This window comes from Ananas comosus, linkage group 7, assembly GCF_001540865.1.
Source record: "Ananas comosus cultivar F153 linkage group 7, ASM154086v1, whole genome shotgun sequence".
In the NCBI taxonomy this organism is placed as follows: domain Eukaryota; kingdom Viridiplantae; phylum Streptophyta; class Magnoliopsida; order Poales; family Bromeliaceae; genus Ananas; species Ananas comosus.
This window is the reverse complement of record NC_033627.1, coordinates 217,229-236,929: the sequence shown is the minus strand read 5'-3', so window position 1 is coordinate 236,929 and position 19,701 is coordinate 217,229. Positions and strand designations below refer to the sequence as shown.

At 36.0% G+C, this 19,701-nt stretch overlaps 1 protein-coding gene across 2 annotated transcripts; it reads left to right on the top strand.

The window, feature by feature from the left end:
* On the top strand, window positions 7,832-19,223 carry LOC109712625 (MADS-box transcription factor 14). 2 transcript variants are annotated; one of them, XM_020236298.1, is made up of 8 exons: window positions 7,832-8,249; window positions 14,869-14,947; window positions 15,329-15,393; window positions 15,624-15,723; window positions 17,716-17,757; window positions 17,978-18,019; window positions 18,193-18,320; window positions 18,750-19,223. In XM_020236298.1, the coding sequence occupies exons 1-8, from the start codon at window positions 8,065-8,067 to the stop codon at window positions 18,775-18,777; spliced, it is 669 nt and encodes a 222-aa protein (XP_020091887.1). In that variant the 5' UTR covers window positions 7,832-8,064; the 3' UTR covers window positions 18,778-19,223. The 2 variants fall into 2 exon arrangements, with proteins under 2 accessions (XP_020091887.1, XP_020091886.1); XM_020236297.1 differs by having other exon boundaries at window positions 7,838-8,249; window positions 18,740-19,223.

Below are 19,701 nucleotides of genomic sequence, written 5' to 3'. Positions count from 1 at the left end.
CGGGAGCGCTACTGCTCGTGACGAAGCTCTTCTTTTCGGCGGCGGCGGCTTTTTGGTGTCTCGCGCGTCCAGGATAGCCGACGAAGGTGCTGGCATCGTCGTCGATGGCGGTGGAGAAGTAGCGCTTGGCGTCGAAGACATCGAGCTCGAAGGAGCTGTTCCGGCGCGGAGAGAGCTTCCGGGAGACGAAGCTGCTCATGCTGGGCGGCGGCGACAGCGGAGGAGATGGGATAGTGTGGGCAGGGGGGTACGCTGTGTGTGTGGAGTCCCTGCATGGATTGTATACCTGTGGTGTAGGACGCAGCGATCGCCAGGGTTTTTTTGGGAATTTAATGATGGGGAAAGTGAGGCAACGGCGTTGTTGCATGCGTTGGAAATAACAAGTGTAGTTGTAACCGACCGTCCCTAGAGCAAGTGGCAAAGAGTTTGGTGGTTGGCATTCGAGACTCAAGTTCGAATACTAATTGATTTATATTTCCAGCTAAGTTTATTTCCAAATGAAATAAACGAAGCGGGCAACGTGTTACCTATCTCTCATAAAAAAAACAAGTGCAGTTGTAGGTTGTTTGGCTTTGTTGGCAGATCTGGTGGGGAGTCGCTGATTCCCGGTACAAACTGAGTACGTGGCATTCTGTTTATTGGCTGTTTGCTACACACAAATATTTTAAAATTCAAGCAAAAGCTTTCATCTTGCACCGATACAAGAATAATTAATCATTTAAATATTATCCTTGGTTAGATTTTTCACCATTAGTTTCATATAGTTCAATTTAGTACGTATTTTATGTCACCTACCGATTATATAATGAGCAGTGCTAGCCCTATAAACAAAAGTTAGTTGTGATCATACATTGATCCTATTATCCAATAATTTATATTTGCCTAGTAGGATTATCATATGTAGACTTAGCATTTCTCTTATAGAGCAATAATACTTTTCTACTTGAGTTGTGGATTTTATAACCTCGCTCAGCTTGTGGGCAACTTATTTTCAAAGTTTTTTTTTTCTTTAATTTAGAGAGAGTAGTAGTATACTACTCATTTTGTTCATTATTTATAAATGAACTTGACTAAATATGTGAAATCATTAAAATTTGAATCTAAAATCTCGAGTACTAGCATCAAGCCTTTAGTCAATCACACTAAGTATAACTGTTATAAAAGTTTACAATACCGTTTGTACGGGATCACTTCACCATTTCATCTTACAAAATATTTCAATCTAGGAATAAAAATTATTTGGCTAAAAATATATAAAATTTTGAATTAAATTAGTAAACATAATCTCATTACCTTCTACTCTAATTCATACAAAATTCACAATAATATGAATATTTCATGCGCAGGAGAAATAGATGGACGTGATAACTCAGAGGCTCGCTACATATATACGGGTATGCTCATGGTAGAATTTTTTATGGACATCCTTTTCACATGGTTTTCGGAGTTAATTCAAAATGAGCGGCATTGGTGACCTGACCTAATCGATCTTTAGCTCGACTTATATTTATTAAACGAGACAATTGGGCAAGTCCTTTTCATGTGGATTTTTTAGCTCAACACAAGAGACTATGTTAGAGATTGGATCGAAGGCATATAATAGATGAACAGAAGAAAATCAATCCAAAACGTGTAGCTATTAGTTGGCCTACAAGAATAGTATGAGAGATATTTATGTATATAAGATTGAATCGAGTGCGCGAAAACAGTCCCATTCTCAATTTATATGTTATATTCATTTATGCCAAATTAACTATGAGCCATATCGATCTGATCCTGAATTGGGCGGCGCGTAGGCTGGTCTTGTTGTTTTCTTCATCTATCTCCTTTCATTGAAATAAATTAATATTCTGCATATATGATCAGAAGCTAGCTATGTTTATCCCTTTTGCAACAGATATGAGGCAGAGGTTGAGCTGTTACTTCAGCTCAACGCCATACGTCCTGATGCGATAGCGAATATATATATATTGTGCCCTTTATTCTATTCAATTATTCAATCTTTGCCTCAATATTTGTGGAGCGAGAAGCTGTGCTTGTTCGTAGCTACTTTTTTAAGTTTTTCTAGAGAAACAAACAAAGAGATCATATCGTCTCATGTTATAAAGATAACAAACTGAAATTGATGGTGATCAATATTTAATTAACGATCTTCATTTTGTTTAATTAACGAATCTTCAACGGCCGCCTCATCCGCTGTGAGGAGACTGGAAATAGGGTCATAAATACGGTCAAACTTTGGTTAGCTGTGGTGAGAAGCTAGTAGGAGTTGATTATATTAGCCATCTTCATTTTGTTTAATTTCTTTCTTTTCTCTTATGTTGCTCTTAGTCTCTGCTTTCTTGGACTTTAACTACTGACTTTGGCAGTGGTCCTTTGTATTGTTCTCACAAATAGGGTATATCCCTGTTTCCTCAAAAAAAACAAAAATATTTAATTAACGATGGATGTGAAAATCTTACGTGTAAGGGCATGTTTAAAAATGATTCTGACACGTTATTAGGTTATTAGTTAAAATATCTACCATGATTAATAATAATTCACAAACTAATAATTAAGCTTAAACCTGGAAGTGACTGGGCTACATATATAATTTTAGGCACGTAACAATAGGGAGCAAATAAATGGTGGCACCAAATCAAAGCGTGTCAATCTGGGTTGTCGTCTATATATGTGACAATAAAACGTTGATGTCATTGTCCTTCTCAACAGGGAATATTTAAGTTATTTATTTTTCATGCCGTTAAAACTCGAAGTGGAGGCAAGGAAGGAGGGACCCAAATTGTTTTGTGCACCGCGTGTAAATGGGACCGCATTAATGTTGGATGTGGTTTAAGGCGCACACGATCCGGGCTAGCTCGATCCAATCGGATTAACTCGATCAGTTGATGTCGTCCACATAGTTTGTGGTGCAACTTCAACTCGTTGCGTCCAAAAAGGCACATCACGGCCAATTCCGTGCGGGCCCCCTCAGGCCGAGTCGTGGATAGTGACCAACGTGGAACGATGTCGTCCCCGTGTCGCAACAAACTGGCTCGGGTCATTACATTTGGATTAATTAATCTCTATTAGCCATATAGCATTATATTTGATAGAACGAACAATTATAATTCGTGCATTATCTGCATGTATTTGATAATATTGTGCCGGAGCTTGGTTGACGTACACCTCCCCTAGTTTAATTGGGTAATAGTCACAATTAAGGGGAGGTATCGTCGAGCTTTAGTGTACGGTCCGATGCGCTGTCAATTTAATCATTACACATTTTCAACCTAACCAACACCACATTTTTAAGCTCAAGAAGAGTAACGAGTGTAACTCTTGGATGCTTCGTTATAAAAATATGGGGATAAAGAGTAACGACCGTCCCTAGAGCAACTGACAAAGGGTTTGGTGGTTGGTACTTGAGACCTAAGTTCGAATCATAGTTGATTCAGATTTCCAACTAAGTTTATTTCTAGATAAAATAAATGAAGCGAGTAGCGTGTCATCTATCTCTCTCAAAAAAAAAAAAAAAAAAAAGGAAAAAAAAAAGAGTTGCGCAGTGCACATACGAGATGCGTGAATGCATTTGGTACGTGCAATAATTGGGTCGGGCCAATATCGAACTAAAAAATTAAATAGGCCTGGATTTGGACTGGATTGTAAATACGGGCCTAAATAGACATGAGCCGCGTGCAATTAATCACCACAGCTTCCACTGCTGCAAAATATAAAAAAGTAGGAGACAAGTGAATCTTCCGAAACGGCTGGGGCAGTAAACAGATGCAGTAGCTGTCTAAGCACTATTAAATATCTTGATCTGAAACTAGTATATATTGTCCTGATTCGTGGGACGTTAATGCTTACGTATAATTAATGGCGTCTATATCACACCCATGCGAAGAAAACTTCACGTGTGCTTTTAGGCGTTGTCGCTCTGTTTCTTAATTAGGCACTTTTTTTGGGGGGTCATGGATATTTGTCTCACATACGCTAAGATTGGTGGATCTATTGGGTTGTTGAAGGATCTTAATCTACGTACGTTTCCAATTTTTAGTGATTTTTTTTTGAGAAATAATCCTCTTTTTTCGCGAAATGGTCTTAATTATATCGCTAAACATTTAATTTGAATGCACTGATAGGACGGTAGTAGATATACTTCTCCTTTTCTTTTCTTTTTTTTCTCATTTTTTTTCTCAGCAGAAAATGTAGTTGGCTTAGTTAATTAGAGTGTCGGATTAACAAAATTCATTTCTGTTTTAATACACTAATGTGTGTGTGTGTGCTAATTAGGAATGAAGCACGATTTGTGCATGTATGCCGTGATTCGACCTCACAACTGCTTTTGTTGGGTTTCAAATTGTCGACAATTCCGTGCGTAGGATTTTCTATGTAAGAAAATCGATCTTGTTATTAAATTTTAGCAGAATTAAGTCGTCTATATCGGACTGCAAATTAATTATAAATTAAAATTTAAAATTTAAACAATAAATATTAATTTTAAGATTGCAAATTATAAATTTTTAAAATTTCAAATATAAAATGTCAAATTTAAAATTTAAACAATTAAAAATAAAATTTAAAAAATAAAAAATAAAATTTAAAAATATTAATATTAATTTTAAGATTACAAATTATAAATTTTTAAAATTTATAAATTAAAATTAAAATTATAAATTTATATTTAAAAATTAAATTGGAGTGGGATTAATTTAATCCCATTCCAATTTTAGGGAGGGTGGGGTTTGTTAACCTCACCCTTAACGGGTTATCAGGTTAACAAACCCCACCCCCAACTGTTTCCATTTGGGGATAAAAGGGAGGTTAACCCCCTAACCTCCCTTTTATCCCCAAACCAAACGCGCACTAAGTACTCGAAGGAATTTGGTATCTTATCTTCTGAGTAAGGGTTGCTTCGTGGATGGAAATGTTTACTTTTTTGGGGCAGCACAGCAGATTTGACACCGAAGAAGAATATATAGTTCTTTTACCTTTTTTTCCTTTTTAGTTTTCTTTTTCTTTCTTTTTTTTTTTGGTTACTTCATTTGATTCCTCATAAGTTTCAAATGACCAATCTACATGGATATGGGAAAGCCATGGTGCCTTTTCTTGCACATAATTTAGCCTATCTGCCTAGCTACATCACTAGTGGTTACACAATAAAATAGAGAGTTTGCAATGTTACTTTTTTCCCCCCTTTTCTCAACCTAATTAAGCAATTCTTTCTTTAGTCCATGAACTTTACTATCCAAAATTCAACGATTATTTATTTATTTATTTATTTATTTTTTTTTAGAGATAGATAGTACGCTACCCGCTTCGTTTATTTTATTTAGAAATAAACTTAGCTAGAAATGTAAATCAACGAGAATTCGAATTTGGAACCTCGGGTACCAACTATCAAGTCCTTTGCCACTTACTCTAGGGACGGTCGGTAACAATTATTTAATTACGAAGCACGTTTGCACGGCTTAACCTTGATTTCATTTTTTTTTTCTCTTCAATTTTAATGACCTAGCTAGTCCCTAAAGTTGATCACTTATATCAGTTATTAGTTAAATTCTTTTAACAACTTAAATTGAATCAAACATTAACCGACTAAATTATTGTAATTGAAACTCTCTAACAGGAAGGAAAAAACTATGCCAAACTTCAATCCATGCAAAATTTTAGAATGAATAGATTTATTGTTGTCCATATATATAACCGATCACCACAACAATCCACCTTCACCTAATCAGACATCAATACCCTCCCGAATCGGAGATAATATAATTGTATGTTTTCTCCTTTTTTTTCTAATCTTTAATTTGTATGCCTGTAAATAACTCATGACACATATTAATTACGTTGTCTTAAAGCATGACGCAAACAAAACAATTAATCTCTCTAGCTAGTGGTGATGTATAACTTTATACGCTTCTCGGGTAATACTATATATATTGTTCGTACATCTACTATACATACCTAGTAAGTTGTGCGCCCTTAATTACTTGGGTCTTTTTACATTAGTAACACATATATGTAGTACAGGAGCTCTCACCTCTGTCTACTTGCGATAATTTGTGTAGGATATCTTCAATTTATGAGCCATTTTAACCAAACTTCTATCCAGATTTAAATCGTAACCATCTTTGACCAGAGCAATCAGTTGACAAAAATAGAACTACTTTGGATCTTCTATGAGGGCCTTCCAAAGTAAATTAAAATTTTCACTGCAACCGACTGTTCTTAGAGTAAATGGTAAAGAATTTGGTGGTTGGTATCTGAGACCCAAGTTCAAATCCTAGTTGATTCACATTTCCAGCTAAGTTTATTTCTAAATGAAATAAACGAAACGGATATATAGCGTGCTATCTATCTCTTAAAAAAAAAAATAATTTCAATGCTATTGCGGTAAAAATTATTAAAACAAAATTTTAAAAATAAATTAAAATTTGAAATTGTCGGATCATCGATCGTGTTAGAGTAGTATCAATGTCCGAAATATCGTGTCCGTGTCCTTACTCCTTAACGAGCGTTAATAAACCTGGAAAGAAATAAAAAGCGAGATGTGCACGTGATAAGCACGTGGTTGTTTGTACGAGGTTCTCACTCAAGCACTCACGCACGTACGCAGCAGGATGATTGAAATTACGTAGATGCCCTCAAACATGCTCCATTTCCGCATTTACCGTTCGATATCCTGAGCCGTGTTAGTTCCGAAATGACGTTCTTGCCCTCTGACGCTGCTCCGCATCTGCGGAAGAGAGAACGTGTCACGTCCACTTTGCAAATTAACAGGTAATGCGCTATTGTAAGTGTAATATAATATACGTCAAATTTAGTACCAACCGAAATCTTAATTAGGGCCTGTTTGGCCTAATTATTAGAAAATTAATTTTTATGATGTGAAGATTTAATTTTAATCGAGAAGTACCCTAAATTATTTGGCTGCTGAATCTAGAAAAATAATAATTTTTTAAGTAATTTTGTAAAACTATTTGACAAATTTTTTTGATTTCTGTTAATCATATTTTTTTGGTTGCTGAATCTTAATTAGGGACGATTAGTTGTTTCCAGCAATTTGAATCTATGAAAATACCAGAATAATGTTGCTCAATTTTAATAGCAGTTATCCCCAAAGTGTTAAGCCGTAAAATTAAGTTGGAATACGTATAAAAAAATTAACTATATTGGAGAATGTTCCAACTTTATACTGTTTGTATCCAATCATAACTCGAATAGTGCGATGAATTAAAATGAAAAGCTATAAAAGTAAACAGTACCTTAATATATCCGACAGATAAAGATACTAGAAATTGATTGTGGTCAACTTCTACGTTAATCTATAAATTAGCTAATGAAAGAAGAAGAAAAAACTATTAAAAGTGGCATAGCAGTAATATATCAGAAAGGTAGTGGTAATCTTTCAATCCTGCCGACTAAAATACAAGCGGGGCATGCATCGAACCGCCGTCGAGAAAAGAAATTTGACCCCACTCGCCAAAAAAGTGGAAAGAGAGAGAAAGAGGTGCAAAGCTCTTTCCTTAGTTTTTGTAACCCTTAATTTGTCCGTACGAGGAGAGCGAGAGAGAGAGAGAGAGAGAGAGAGAGAGAGAGAGAGAGAGGGAGAGACTGTGCGTGTGCGGGTGTGTATGTGTGTGTAAGTGTAAGCGTAAGCGACGGGGACCGGGTGGGGTGGGGGGTCCACTCTCGCGTCTCACTGCCCTGTCCATGATAACGACTACGAAGGCGAATCGACCAATCACAGCGCGACAGCGTGCCGTCCCCAAAACCACCGCTGTTTCCACAAAACCGCCCCTCCCTCACCCTTCCCCGATCTCGTCGCTCCCTACCCCTCACCATCAATCCCTTTTAAAGCCACCGAGAGAGAGCCTCTGCCTCTCTCTCTCTCTCTCTCTCTCTCTCTCTCTCTCTACCCATCCTACCTCCCCTACTCCCCCACCGACACACGCGTCCACGCTCATACTCCTTATGAGGACGCTCTGCGCCTAGGTAGCTAGCTAGGGTTTCTGGGTTCAGGTGAAGCACCAAAGAAGAAGAAGAAGAAGAAGAAGAAGAAGAAGATCGGGATCGATCATGGGTCGAGGGAGGGTGCAGCTGAAGCGGATCGAGAACAAGATCAATCGGCAGGTGACGTTCTCGAAGCGCCGATCGGGGCTCCTGAAGAAGGCGCACGAGATCTCCGTGCTATGCGACGCCGAGGTCGCCCTCATTATCTTCTCCACCAAGGGCAAGCTCTACGAGTACGCCACCGATTCCAGGTACATACGTGCCCATCCATCCATCCATCCATGCTTCTCTATCTCTTTGCTTTTTGTGGGTGAGGTCGTTTCCATGCGAGAGCTGAGAATAGTAATCTCGATACGAGTACCTGGTGCTTTAATTGCTCCTTTTCTAGATTCAGGTTTCTTAATGTTGTTGAAGTTTCTTGCGAGTTAAGTCGGGGTACAAAGAAGACATGGTCGCTGGGATATTTGGTACTTTTTTTTATTAAGCTGTTATGGGCGAGTCTTGTTTGCCTATTTAGGGTCGAACGTAACTCGAGGCTATAAAAGTTGTTTGGAGCTGCGTATAGAAACGGGATCGATCGATCCGTCGATTGGCCGGTCCCTTTAATCTCTTCGTATGATTTTTAACGCCGATCCCCCCGTCCCACGTTAGCGTAGTGGCGCAGCTCCGCTCGGAAATCGTGCGAAGCAAGCTAACGAGATTTTAAAAAAAGAGCTCCATCTCCGTTTACTGTTTTGGGCGACGTTGTGGCTTCCCCCCACCTTTTTCTTTTTTTTTTTTTTTTAAAAAAAGAACCCTTAGGAGCTTTTGGTTCTTCGGGAAAAAGTGTAGAAATTTTTTTTAAAATTTTTCGTAATTCTTCTCCAGGAGTGCAGAAGCAGCAGATCTAGGGTTTTTTTGTGAGTTTGCTTTCTACCGTAAATGGTCTAATATTCTCATATCCTTTTTAGGAGAAAATAAAGCACCTGCGCGCGGTGCGTGCCTTCTTACTTATTCCACCCTCTTTTAATCATGCGGGTCATATGTATACATTGTGAGGGAGGAGCCGTGAATTTTCTTTTCTTCTCTTTTCCCATTTCGGAAACTCTTGAAATTCGTCGCCATTCGTTGTCTACTACACTTGTGAAAAATTCTTACTTCTTTGGGGCTATATATCGCCTTGACTAGTTACCGAAGATGGAAAAGTCGTGCCGTAGCGCTTTCAAAATAGGTTCCTATTTTCACCGGCTGTTAATTCTAAGGACTCATACAGTCATGCTGTTCAGAACCAAGTTGCTAGTTTCCATAATATTTTTATATGATGTAGAAGAAGAGGGAGATAACCTCGATAGGATTAAGTCGAGGCTCAAAATTTAGATGCAATGAAATTTCACTATCCGGTAACTTCTAGAGATAGATAATTAGTATGAGCGAAGTTAATGCATTGTAGAAAAACCAACCATGAGATAACATAAGAGGGAATTTTGAGTCCTCGAGAAATTGAAGCATTAAGAGGTCGCCATACAGTTCAAATGGCAGAAACCGATTGTTTAGCATGTTAGATCTTCTCAGAGACGAAGTCAGAAATTAAGATTCGGGGGGGCCAAAATTTAGATTTGATAGGAAAAAAATTCGATCTCGGATAGTAAGAAAAAAATTTGTCAGATTCACTGATAACGACAATATCTCAAAAAGGAACAAGGCTGTGAGAATTGAAGGGAAATGACCAAGAAATTCGAAAAAAAATTGAGACACAAATTTTGTTAAAAAAATTAATTTGGCCCCCTGAAATTAAAATTTATAATATTTTAATTTTTATTATAAATGACTTTTATATAATTTTAAAAAATTTAGGGGGGGCCATGGCCACTGTGGGCCCCTCAATAGCTTCGTTCATCTTCTGCTGTGGTAACCGATTGCTTAGCATGTTCGATCTTCTGCTGACCGCAGCAGATGGATGTAAGTGAGCCTTGTGCGCTGCCTGCCCTTCTCTGCAGATTAGTTTTTTTTTTTTTTTTTTTTTTTTTTTTTTTTTTTCCCCTTTANACATCTCAAATGAATGAAGCGGGCAGCATGCTACCTTTTCCAAAAAAAAAAAAAAAAGAAAACTCCTTTTTCTTAACTACGATGTGGATGCTGAATATATAGCTAGACTCTCCGACTCGGATAGTTGCACCTCTCCATCGAAGGGTCCATCTTAGTTAGAGAGCCTATTCGGCTCTCAACTTTTGGAGGGAAAAGTTCTTTTCTTTTAAAGAATGCTGATCTTTTCCCTTGTTTATATATATTAGAATGGATTGTTGAATAGAAATTTTATTCATCGTGTGGCACTTTAGCTACTAAGTTTTTGTAGGAAAAGGAAAGAAGAAGAAAAAAAAAAAAGTAAAAAAAAACATATTGAATACCTCCAAAAGCGTCCATGCTTGAGTTCATTCCATCTTTATAGTATTTTTCAACTTTAAATCAACCAGGAGAAAATTTTTATAACTGTCCAATTTTTATGTATTGTAAATCAATTAAAGGCTATTTTGAAAGTATTAGCATGAAATTGTTGCACTCTTGCTAATATAACTGATTATCCTACTTATTTTTGCCATGCACTTGCAATATTTTTTATTCTAAAATTTTTTCGTCCACTTCATTTAGACCCTAGTTATTTTCTTTCTATTGCTTTAGCATTCTAATTGATTTGGTTGGTCATAAGCACCGCAGGCGGAATGCAACTACTTTCAATTTTTCTGCTTGCATGAGATTGTAATGCAAGCGGTCAAATTTAGTAGCTATGATATTCTGGTAGAATAGCCCTCAAATGAATAAATGGCTTTATGATCAAACCGAATTAATAGTAAGTGGGCTTCTAACAAAGTCTCCTAAAATAGTATATCGCGATATCTTGAGAAGCACACTTTCATTTCATTTGTCTCCCCGTGTATTGAGCATGAATGCCTTGTCCTAAATTTATCATTTTCAGCAAATGTGCTGGTTATAATGAGTCCGCTGCCGTACTGATGTGGATTATTCAATTTTCAACTAGCTAGGTGCTTAATTTTGGGTTATTTTTAACTTCTATCTCTGCATTTTTTTTTTTTTTTTTGCTATTCTTTACCTGACAGTGATCGCTATATTTTCAGCCTCTATGATATGTTCTTTATTTAACTCAATCAAGAAATTGTAATAGTTTTCTTACTTTATCGTTTTTGTCTCAAATTGTTCATACGTTGATATTATTTTGAGTGTCCTTTTTTTCTTCTTTTTTTTTCTTTTTCTTTGAGGGGATTTTGAGCATCCCCTGGCCAATTGAGTATTTAATATCTAGTATATTTGTTTTTCTTTGATCTGTCATAATATTGTTGCCTCTACTGTTTCTTGTCTAATGGCTTTTGAACTGTTATAGTTGCAGCTAAAGTATTTAATAAAGTAATATTTGTCGTTAGAAGCATATACCAGCATTATTCACCATATATCGATACGCAAACTCGCTCCTGGTAGCTTTAATCTTGATTTCACACTAACCCATTCAACTAAGATTGTGCAATTTATGTCTCAGCAGCCTACTACCATATAGTTTACAAACTAAGCATCATCGATAAGCATTTTGTTAGATGTTTCAAATTCTAAAACCGCAAGATTTACCGACCGTCCCGACAGCAAGTGGAAAGGGATTGGTGGTTGGTACCCGAGACCCAAGTTCGAATCCTAGTTGATTCATATTTCTAGCTAAATTTATTTCTAAATGACATAAACGAAGCGGGTAGCGTGCTACCTATCTCTCACAAAAAAAAAAAAATCGCAAGATTTTCTAACCCTGTTCTGTTTTGATTCTTTCATTAAGTTAAGTTTAGATTATACCTAATCTTATTGACATATTTCTAATCTTAGTGGGTTTGTATTTTTAGTTGTATTAGAATTTAATCATTATTATCAATATACCCTTTATTCTATTAATTTGGTGCGGCAGATGAGAGGGAGTATGTGTATATTTTTGGAATTAAGGTCTTACGAGAGAGGTATATTTTATACACCACTTTCATTATAATGATGATCTCCGCTCCGTCTTCATCCGTGGACATAGGCCAATGGCTGAACTATGTAAATATTGTGTGCTTTAGTTTTCTTCTCTCTTTCTCGGATCTCTTTTGGTATTTTTGCATCCGACGAACTAGATCTTTTCCGTCTTTGTTCTAACACATTTCTTGAGGTCTGTAGCTTATCTTTTGGCTTCAATTTCAGTGATTATTTACACTCGGCATCAAGGTAATGTGGTTTTGAATTTTCGTCAATAATTAGATAATAGGGTTAAATCAAAGAATAGAGTCTCGATGAATTTGCTTAATTATGTTGTTTGTTTCATGTACTAGATGAAATTTAGCACTAATTCAACTTAACGCAGTGCAGCTTAAGTTGGGATAGAAAGTTGAGTAAAAACGTAAGAAGTTTCAGGTTTCATACTTTTGTGTTTAGATATGTTGTGGTTAATTTAAAATATGTTGTGTTTAAATAACAAAGATATAATTTATGTTTAATGTGAACTAATGGCTATCAAAGGGTAAATTGCATTGTTACTCCCTGAACTTTTGGCGAAGTTTCACTTTACCTCTCGAACTTCTAAAATGGACATCTAACCCTCTAAACTCTAATATTTCGTTCATGTTACCCCTTCCGTCAGTTTTTCGTCAAGCTCCGTTAACCGGAAACTGACGGAAGGAGTAAAACGAATGAAATATTAGAGTTTAGGGTGTTAGATATCTATTTTAGAAGTTTGGGGGTTAAGTGAAACTCGCCAAAAGTTCAGGGGGTAACAATACAATTTACCCAAATTTTTACTATAAATTATTTTTATATTTTTATATTAAAAATTTCTAATTGGCTGAAATGAAGTATAAAAATTTTATCTAAGTGTATTTTATAGAACAATACTTTTAAAGATAAAAGGGACAAACGAGTATTACAGAAAATTAACTGAGAATTAAAATCTCTATATCCGAGTGAGGACACCTATTGTAAATTAACCATATTAGCGAGTACACCAGGATAGTAGAGTGTTCGAGCATCGTAGGTAGTTAGTATCACTCTTTTTTTATCTTTAAGCCACTCTAATTCATTTCTTTCATTTTTATTTTATTACAATAAAAGGTAAGATAAATTATGGTATGATTTATTTTAGGATAAAAAATATATATAAATTCAAAATCAAGCATGATCACTAACTTGAGGATTAGTAGTCAATCCATAAGTAACATATTATAATAAAATAATTTATAGTCAAGAATCCCCTACGGAGTAAATTGCACTACTATCTCCTGAACTTTTGGCGAGTTTCACTTAACCCCCCAAACTTCTAAAATAGACATCTAACACTCTATACTCTAATATTTCATTCGTTTTACCCCTTCCGTCAGTTTTCGGTTAACGAAGCTTGACAGAAAACTGACGGAAGAGGTAACATGAACGAAATATTAGAGTTTAGGGGGTTAGATGTCCATTTTAGGAATTCGAAGGGTAAAGTGAAACTTCGCCGAAAGTTCAGGGGATAACAGTGCAATTTACCCGGCTATCAAAGGAAGACAATTGCAGCAAATAAAACCTTATTTCAGCTATGAAGGGAAAGCATGCCAATGAACTCCCTTTTGGGAATTTACAATTAAACAAGTTGCATTTGCTCCTCAACAAATAGTACCGTCCGCAGCAATAAGAACTGTATTTGCATTGTGGAGTAATTTGGACCATCATGGTCATTAGCATCAATGTGGAAAGAAAAGGGCTCTACAAAACTTTTATGCGTAGGAATACAATTAGCGCTTGTTGGCAGGCATGCCATTTGGATCTTGGTTTTTGTCCTTTTTTTTTTAAGTCTTTGAGGCTTATATGTCTTCTAAGAGCTATAAATTATACCTAGTTGCGGTTAATACTATACTTCTCAAGTTGTAAACGAGCATGTATGTTACATAGTGCTATGTTATCTAAAACACTCATGTTAGAAAAGTCATGTTAGTGCAAGGCAAAAATGGTATGTAAAATATGGTGATCAAATAAGGATTTTGAGGTTTGGCTCTTAAAAAATGATGACTACGAAGTTTGGGCCGTTGGGATTGTCAGCACACGTTGGCATCATTTGACACTCATCGGCACAATTTGATACTTTATGGCGTACAATGATACATGCTGGCATGACTTGATACACATTGGCACAATAGGTATTTCTGTACAGGGCCATACTCGGCTACCAACTACTATCGCCTTTTTCTATGCCGTATAGTTCCATTCAAAAAGTCATTTTGATTCCGGTATGCTCAAAACCATAAGCGAAAATTAAGAGGAAGGTTTGAATTATCGGGCTAGAGTTTACTGTGATTCTTGGTGAGTTTAAGTTTGGGCTTATTTTGCTTGTTCCACATATGAATAATTGCTTCTCTCTGGTGAATGCTATGTTTCATGTTTGTTTTTGTTGATGATAACTTGGCAGTGTTGATGGTTGCATGCAGAAGGGAAGGGCCAATTGATATTCTGTAACTAATAAACAATAGATGGACTAATTTACTTGCACCACTTGAAGTATGCGAGCATGCGACACGAGACTATAATTTCTCCTCTCTTGCACCTTCACAATACACGAGGATATAGAGTAAATGTGACTGAATTTCAAACCAAATAATCTTTATAAAATTACTATATTTCTCACTAGCTGTCCATTGAAGAGCTCAAAAAGGGCAATGACTTAGTTATAAATCTTTGTTATCCCGATGTGGATTCCAGTACGATTTTTGCAACTTTACGAAGAACGAAGACGTCCTTACACGATATAGTTGAATGTAATTCATCGATTTAAATATTTGTTAGCTAATCTGACCCAGCTGTCAGATCTAAAATGATCTCCTTTTGCTTTGCTCACAGCATGGAAAAGATTCTTGAACGTTATGAGCGCTACTCCTATGCTGAAAAGGCGCTCGTTTCAGCAGATCCCGAGTCTCAGGTACACATGCAGGATTGCTAATTTGTAATACATTCGCCATAAATTGATTAAGTCCTTGCACTTTTTTCATGCACCAATATAGTTGAGCTTTCAAATGAAAGTTTTGTTGAATTTTCCCTTTTCGAAGTGAAACATGTGAAAGAAAAATAAACTGGATATAAAATGCTTTTATTGCACTCATTCATTAAACTTGTTTATGTTCTCTGGACTAGTAGTAGCTAGAAGGGTAGAACAAGGGCTATAAAGATGCAACAGAGAAAGACGTTTATCTCTAGATGTATATATATAGTTGCGTCCGTTTGGTGGAGCTACTTCTATAAGAATGAATCAAGCAGCATATATATTCTGCTACAGTGTCTAACAGTAGATGTTGCTTTACAGGGCAACTGGTGCCATGAATATTCCAAGCTTAAGGCAAGAGTCGAGGCAATACAGAAAAGTCAAAGGTAAAACACGTAAATAAAATTTATAATTTTATCTACTACACAATATCTAGATGTTTGGCTTGGCTTCTTGATCTGCTTTTGTTGCAGCAAAAATATCTAATAGAAAGTTTTTGAAAAAAATTGCTAGTGCTCTTTTGATTGCACTACAAAATTAATGGCTGTGCTGATTCTCAGCTTGGTCAAATAGAGCCCCTGATACTTGTTAATTTTATCGGGCTTAATAATTTCAGGCACCTCATGGGCGAACAACTTGAGTCATTGAATCTCAAAGAACTCCAACAACTAGAGCAACAGCTGGAAAGTTCTTTGAAGCACATACGATCAAGAAAGGTAAGCTGCTCAATTTTTTCCTTGTCACCTCACATGAGTTACACAACATGCCATAGCACAAATAACGGGGATCATTCATCTTTAACTAGTCTAAAAAAAATCACAAGCTGTGCTGCTTCCTCATTAGGAATCATGATACTTTTAAGGGTATCAAGTCATTGATATTTATAAATTTTCGATCTTTGAATGAAGATTTATAGTGTTAAAATAACAATGCTCCTTTAGAATTTAATAGATAGTTAATGAAATAATATAATCTAAAAAAAAAATAATCAAAATGATAGATTTAATGGCCAAAAACTTATAAGCACCAAGTGCTTGGTACTTTTAAAGCACCATAGCCAAGCTATATATATATATATATATATATATATATATAGAGAGAGAGAGAGAGAGAGAGAGAGAGAGAGAGAGAGAGAGAGAGAGAGAGAGTTAGGTTGGTATGCTATCGGTAGCACGGAGGCCTCCGTGCTACTAAGTTATTTTCAATGATGCGGCTTTCAAATCGACGATCGGCTCCGTTAGACTTGATCTACACTATTAAAAGTATTTGAAACTAAATTTCATAATTTTTCGGTATCATTTACCTATCAAATGAGTAGTATAAAAATGAACGGCTGAAAATAAAAATCTCATAAAAAATGATGATAAAAAATTTGAATTTAAGATTAGATGTGCTAATCTTACTCTAAATAGTGAAAAAAATTTTCTATAAAAATTTCATTGGATTTGGATTGTTTTACACCGTTAAATTTACAAATGCATCACATCTACCATTAAAATTATAAATTTTGAGACCTTTTGATCACTAGCCAAATGATGTCAAAAAATTATGAAATTTAGTTTCCAAATACTTTTAATAGTGTAGATTAAATCTAATGGAGCCGATCATCGATTTGGAAGTCGCATCATTGAAAATAATTTAGTAGCACGAAGGCCTCCGTACTGCCAATAGTAATGTAGCCTTAGCTCTCTTCTCTTCTCGTCTTCCTCTTCTCTCTCTCCTCTCTCTCTGCTCTTCTCTCTCTTTCTCTATATATATTATATATATATATATATATATATATATAATGACTAGAATACTTTTAGAGTACCACTCTTGGGTGCTTCTAAGTATTCTACGCCTTGGAATCTACTCTTATTACTAAATATCTTAAATCAAATACTATCCACCTACCGACCACTAATCACATCATTAACCTACATTTCCATCCAATGACTATAAAATTCAAGCACCCATTGGTGCTTTTGAGAGTATTCTAACTCAACTCTCTTTCTCTCTCTCTCTCTCTCTCTCTCTTTATATATATATATATATATATATATATATATAATTCGGTTACTATATTCTTATGAGTACGATCGCTCTCATACTGATAAGTCGTTTTCGATAATAGAGCTTCTGAATCGACGATTCATACCGTTAAGCATTATCTAGAACATTTAAAACTTCTAGAAATCAAATTTCATAATTTTTCGATATCATTTGCCTTACGATCAAAAGCTCACAAAATTGATAATTTTTAACGGTTGGTATGAGATACTTGCTAGTTTAACGGTATAAAAGAATCAGAATAGGTTGAATTTTTGATAGAAAATTCTATTTACTACCTAGATAAAAATCAATAACTCCGATCTTAAATTAAAGGATCCGATCATCCAGTTTTAGGACGTCGTTCAATTTTGATCGTTCATTTTATGCCTGCTTGATGGACTTTAATATGATTTCGAAAAATTACGAAATTTATTTTGTAAAAGTTTCAAATATTTTAGATTATATTTAACGGAGTGGATCGTCGATTCGGAAGTCCTATCATCGAAAACAACTTATAAGTACAAAGGGCTCTATACTCATAAGAATATAGTAGCCCTAGCCTATATATATATATATATTGATGAGCACAGTGCATACATACACTATATATTAACATATCAGCTGGCATAGATGATTTGGTAAGGCCGTTACTTACATGGCTTTCAATTTTGATGCAGAGCCAACTATTGCTTGACTCGATCTCTGAACTGAAGAGAAAGGTATTTGCGTTGGTCTTTAACTCTTAGAAAGAAGCAACGTGCTAGTTTTCCTTTTCCCTTTTTTTTTCTTTCTTTTTTTTTGGTCGCAGGCGTGCTCAGCCGAGTAGTTGCTCAGAACCAAGAAAAAATTGAGCACGCAATAGGGACTTGTATATAATTCCGAATTGCAGTATCTAATTCTGGACAGACCCAGCCGCTCACTTTTTAGTTGTCCTTGCAGGAGAAATCACTTCAGGAACACAACAAGGCTCTGGAGAAGGAAGTAAGATTAATTTGTTTGTTTCTCTCTTCGCACTAACAATATTACACCCCCACTGCATATGCATATTCTACAACTAGTTAGTTTCTTGATACTCCTCTCTGATAAATAAACAAGAGAGCTCGTCATGTTTCTTTCGTTTTGTTTTGTTTTTTTTCTCATTTCTTTTCAAACAGCTGATGGAGAAGCAGAAGGCGTTGACACAGCAGCAACACTGGGAGCAGCAAACTCAACCTCCTACAAACTCCTCCTCACCGCTCTCCTTCCTACTGCCCACGGACTCTCTCCCCACCCTTAACATCGGGTACTCTACTCTTTCCAACTTAATTTACCTGCTGCATCCTAAGGCACGTTCAGTAACGATATTAGCTCCTCAAGCATAGCCCATTCCGCAATTTATTGATTCTTTATTGGCCTAAAGTGATGACCATTCATTCAGCGTTTACAGGCAGGGCCGAATAACTGAAACAAACTCCCCATCTATCTCTCCATTGCTTTACAGAGTCATACGTTCCCTGCCGATACTCTTGCTTTTGCTTGCTTTATAGTTTCTTGAGAAAAAGAACCTCCCTCCCTTCTAAAGGGGAGCCTCTACAATTCACGGCATTTAAAATTGTTACTACGTTTTTGAATTTACCTGACGTTTGCAATCGTGCTACACTAGTTCCACATGAAAAGCATGAGCAATAAGTTAACTAGTCGTGCTTTTTCCAACTGCTGTAGGACATATCAGGCGACAGGGACTGGAGCTGAGGAAGTAGAAGGGATAGCGCAGCCCCAAGCTCGCATGGGCTTGCCTCCTTGGATGGTTCGCCACCTGAATGGTTAGATGATAGATGTGAATTACGGGCATTAAATTAAATCCGTCCGAGTCTGCCTTAATTGAAACTTCTACATATCATCTGACTCCCCAGTGTAGATGTGCTGCTATGTGATGTCGTTTACAGCTCGTATTACGGGGATATATGGGAGGCATCTCGTAATAACTCTCATAGGCTAATATGGGCATTCTAAGCTTCCTGTCTCCATATATATATATATATATATCAGTACCAATAGCAAGGTGTTCAGACTCACTCGTACACCATGTATTACTGTAATGTTATGCATCCCCTTTTCATCGTCACGCTAATACCTGTGCTTTTTCATGCACAAAGTGAACAATATGTGGTAAAGTTGTGCATTCTCTATAAACTCTTCGTACAAATTCGTAATGTGGTATTACTAGCTTCATTGACTGCGTTCACAAGATAACATCTTCAATATTCTTTGTCTAACTAGTATTTTTTTTTTTTAAGAAAAAAAGATAATATGCTATCCGCTTTATTTATTTCTTTAAAAAACAAATTTAACTAGAAATGTGTGAAATAACTAGATTTCGAACTTAAAACCTTGAATACTAACAATCAAATTTTTTATCACTTGCGCTAAAAACGGTCGGCCAGTAGAATTACACTTACAAACAAATTTAATAATAATTTACAAATTAGCATACATAACGATATTTAATCGGTAGTGAAGTACAAATCATGAGGAGATAGACATGATCTATAAATCCAACAATTAAATAAATTATTTTTATTTGAGATTTTTATTTTTCTAAAAAAAAACAAGTTTGACAGCTCCAATTGGAAATTAACAGATGGGTGAGGAGAAGGAGCTTTTCATAACGATTATTATTTCGC

What these genes read in the sequence shown, in the direction of transcription:
- LOC109712625 (XM_020236297.1), top strand. Translation starts at nt 8,065, where the DNA reads ATGGGTCGAGGGAGGGTGCAGCTGAAGCGGATCGAGAACAAGATCAAT. An exon ending in GCAATACAGAAAAGTCAAAG is followed by an intron (nt 15,394 to 15,623) that starts GTAAAACACGTA and finishes TAATAATTTCAG; the next exon opens with GCACCTCATGGGCGAACAAC. An exon ending in CTCCCCACCCTTAACATCGG is followed by an intron (nt 18,321 to 18,739) that starts GTACTCTACTCT and finishes CAACTGCTGTAG; the next exon opens with GACATATCAGGCGACAGGGA.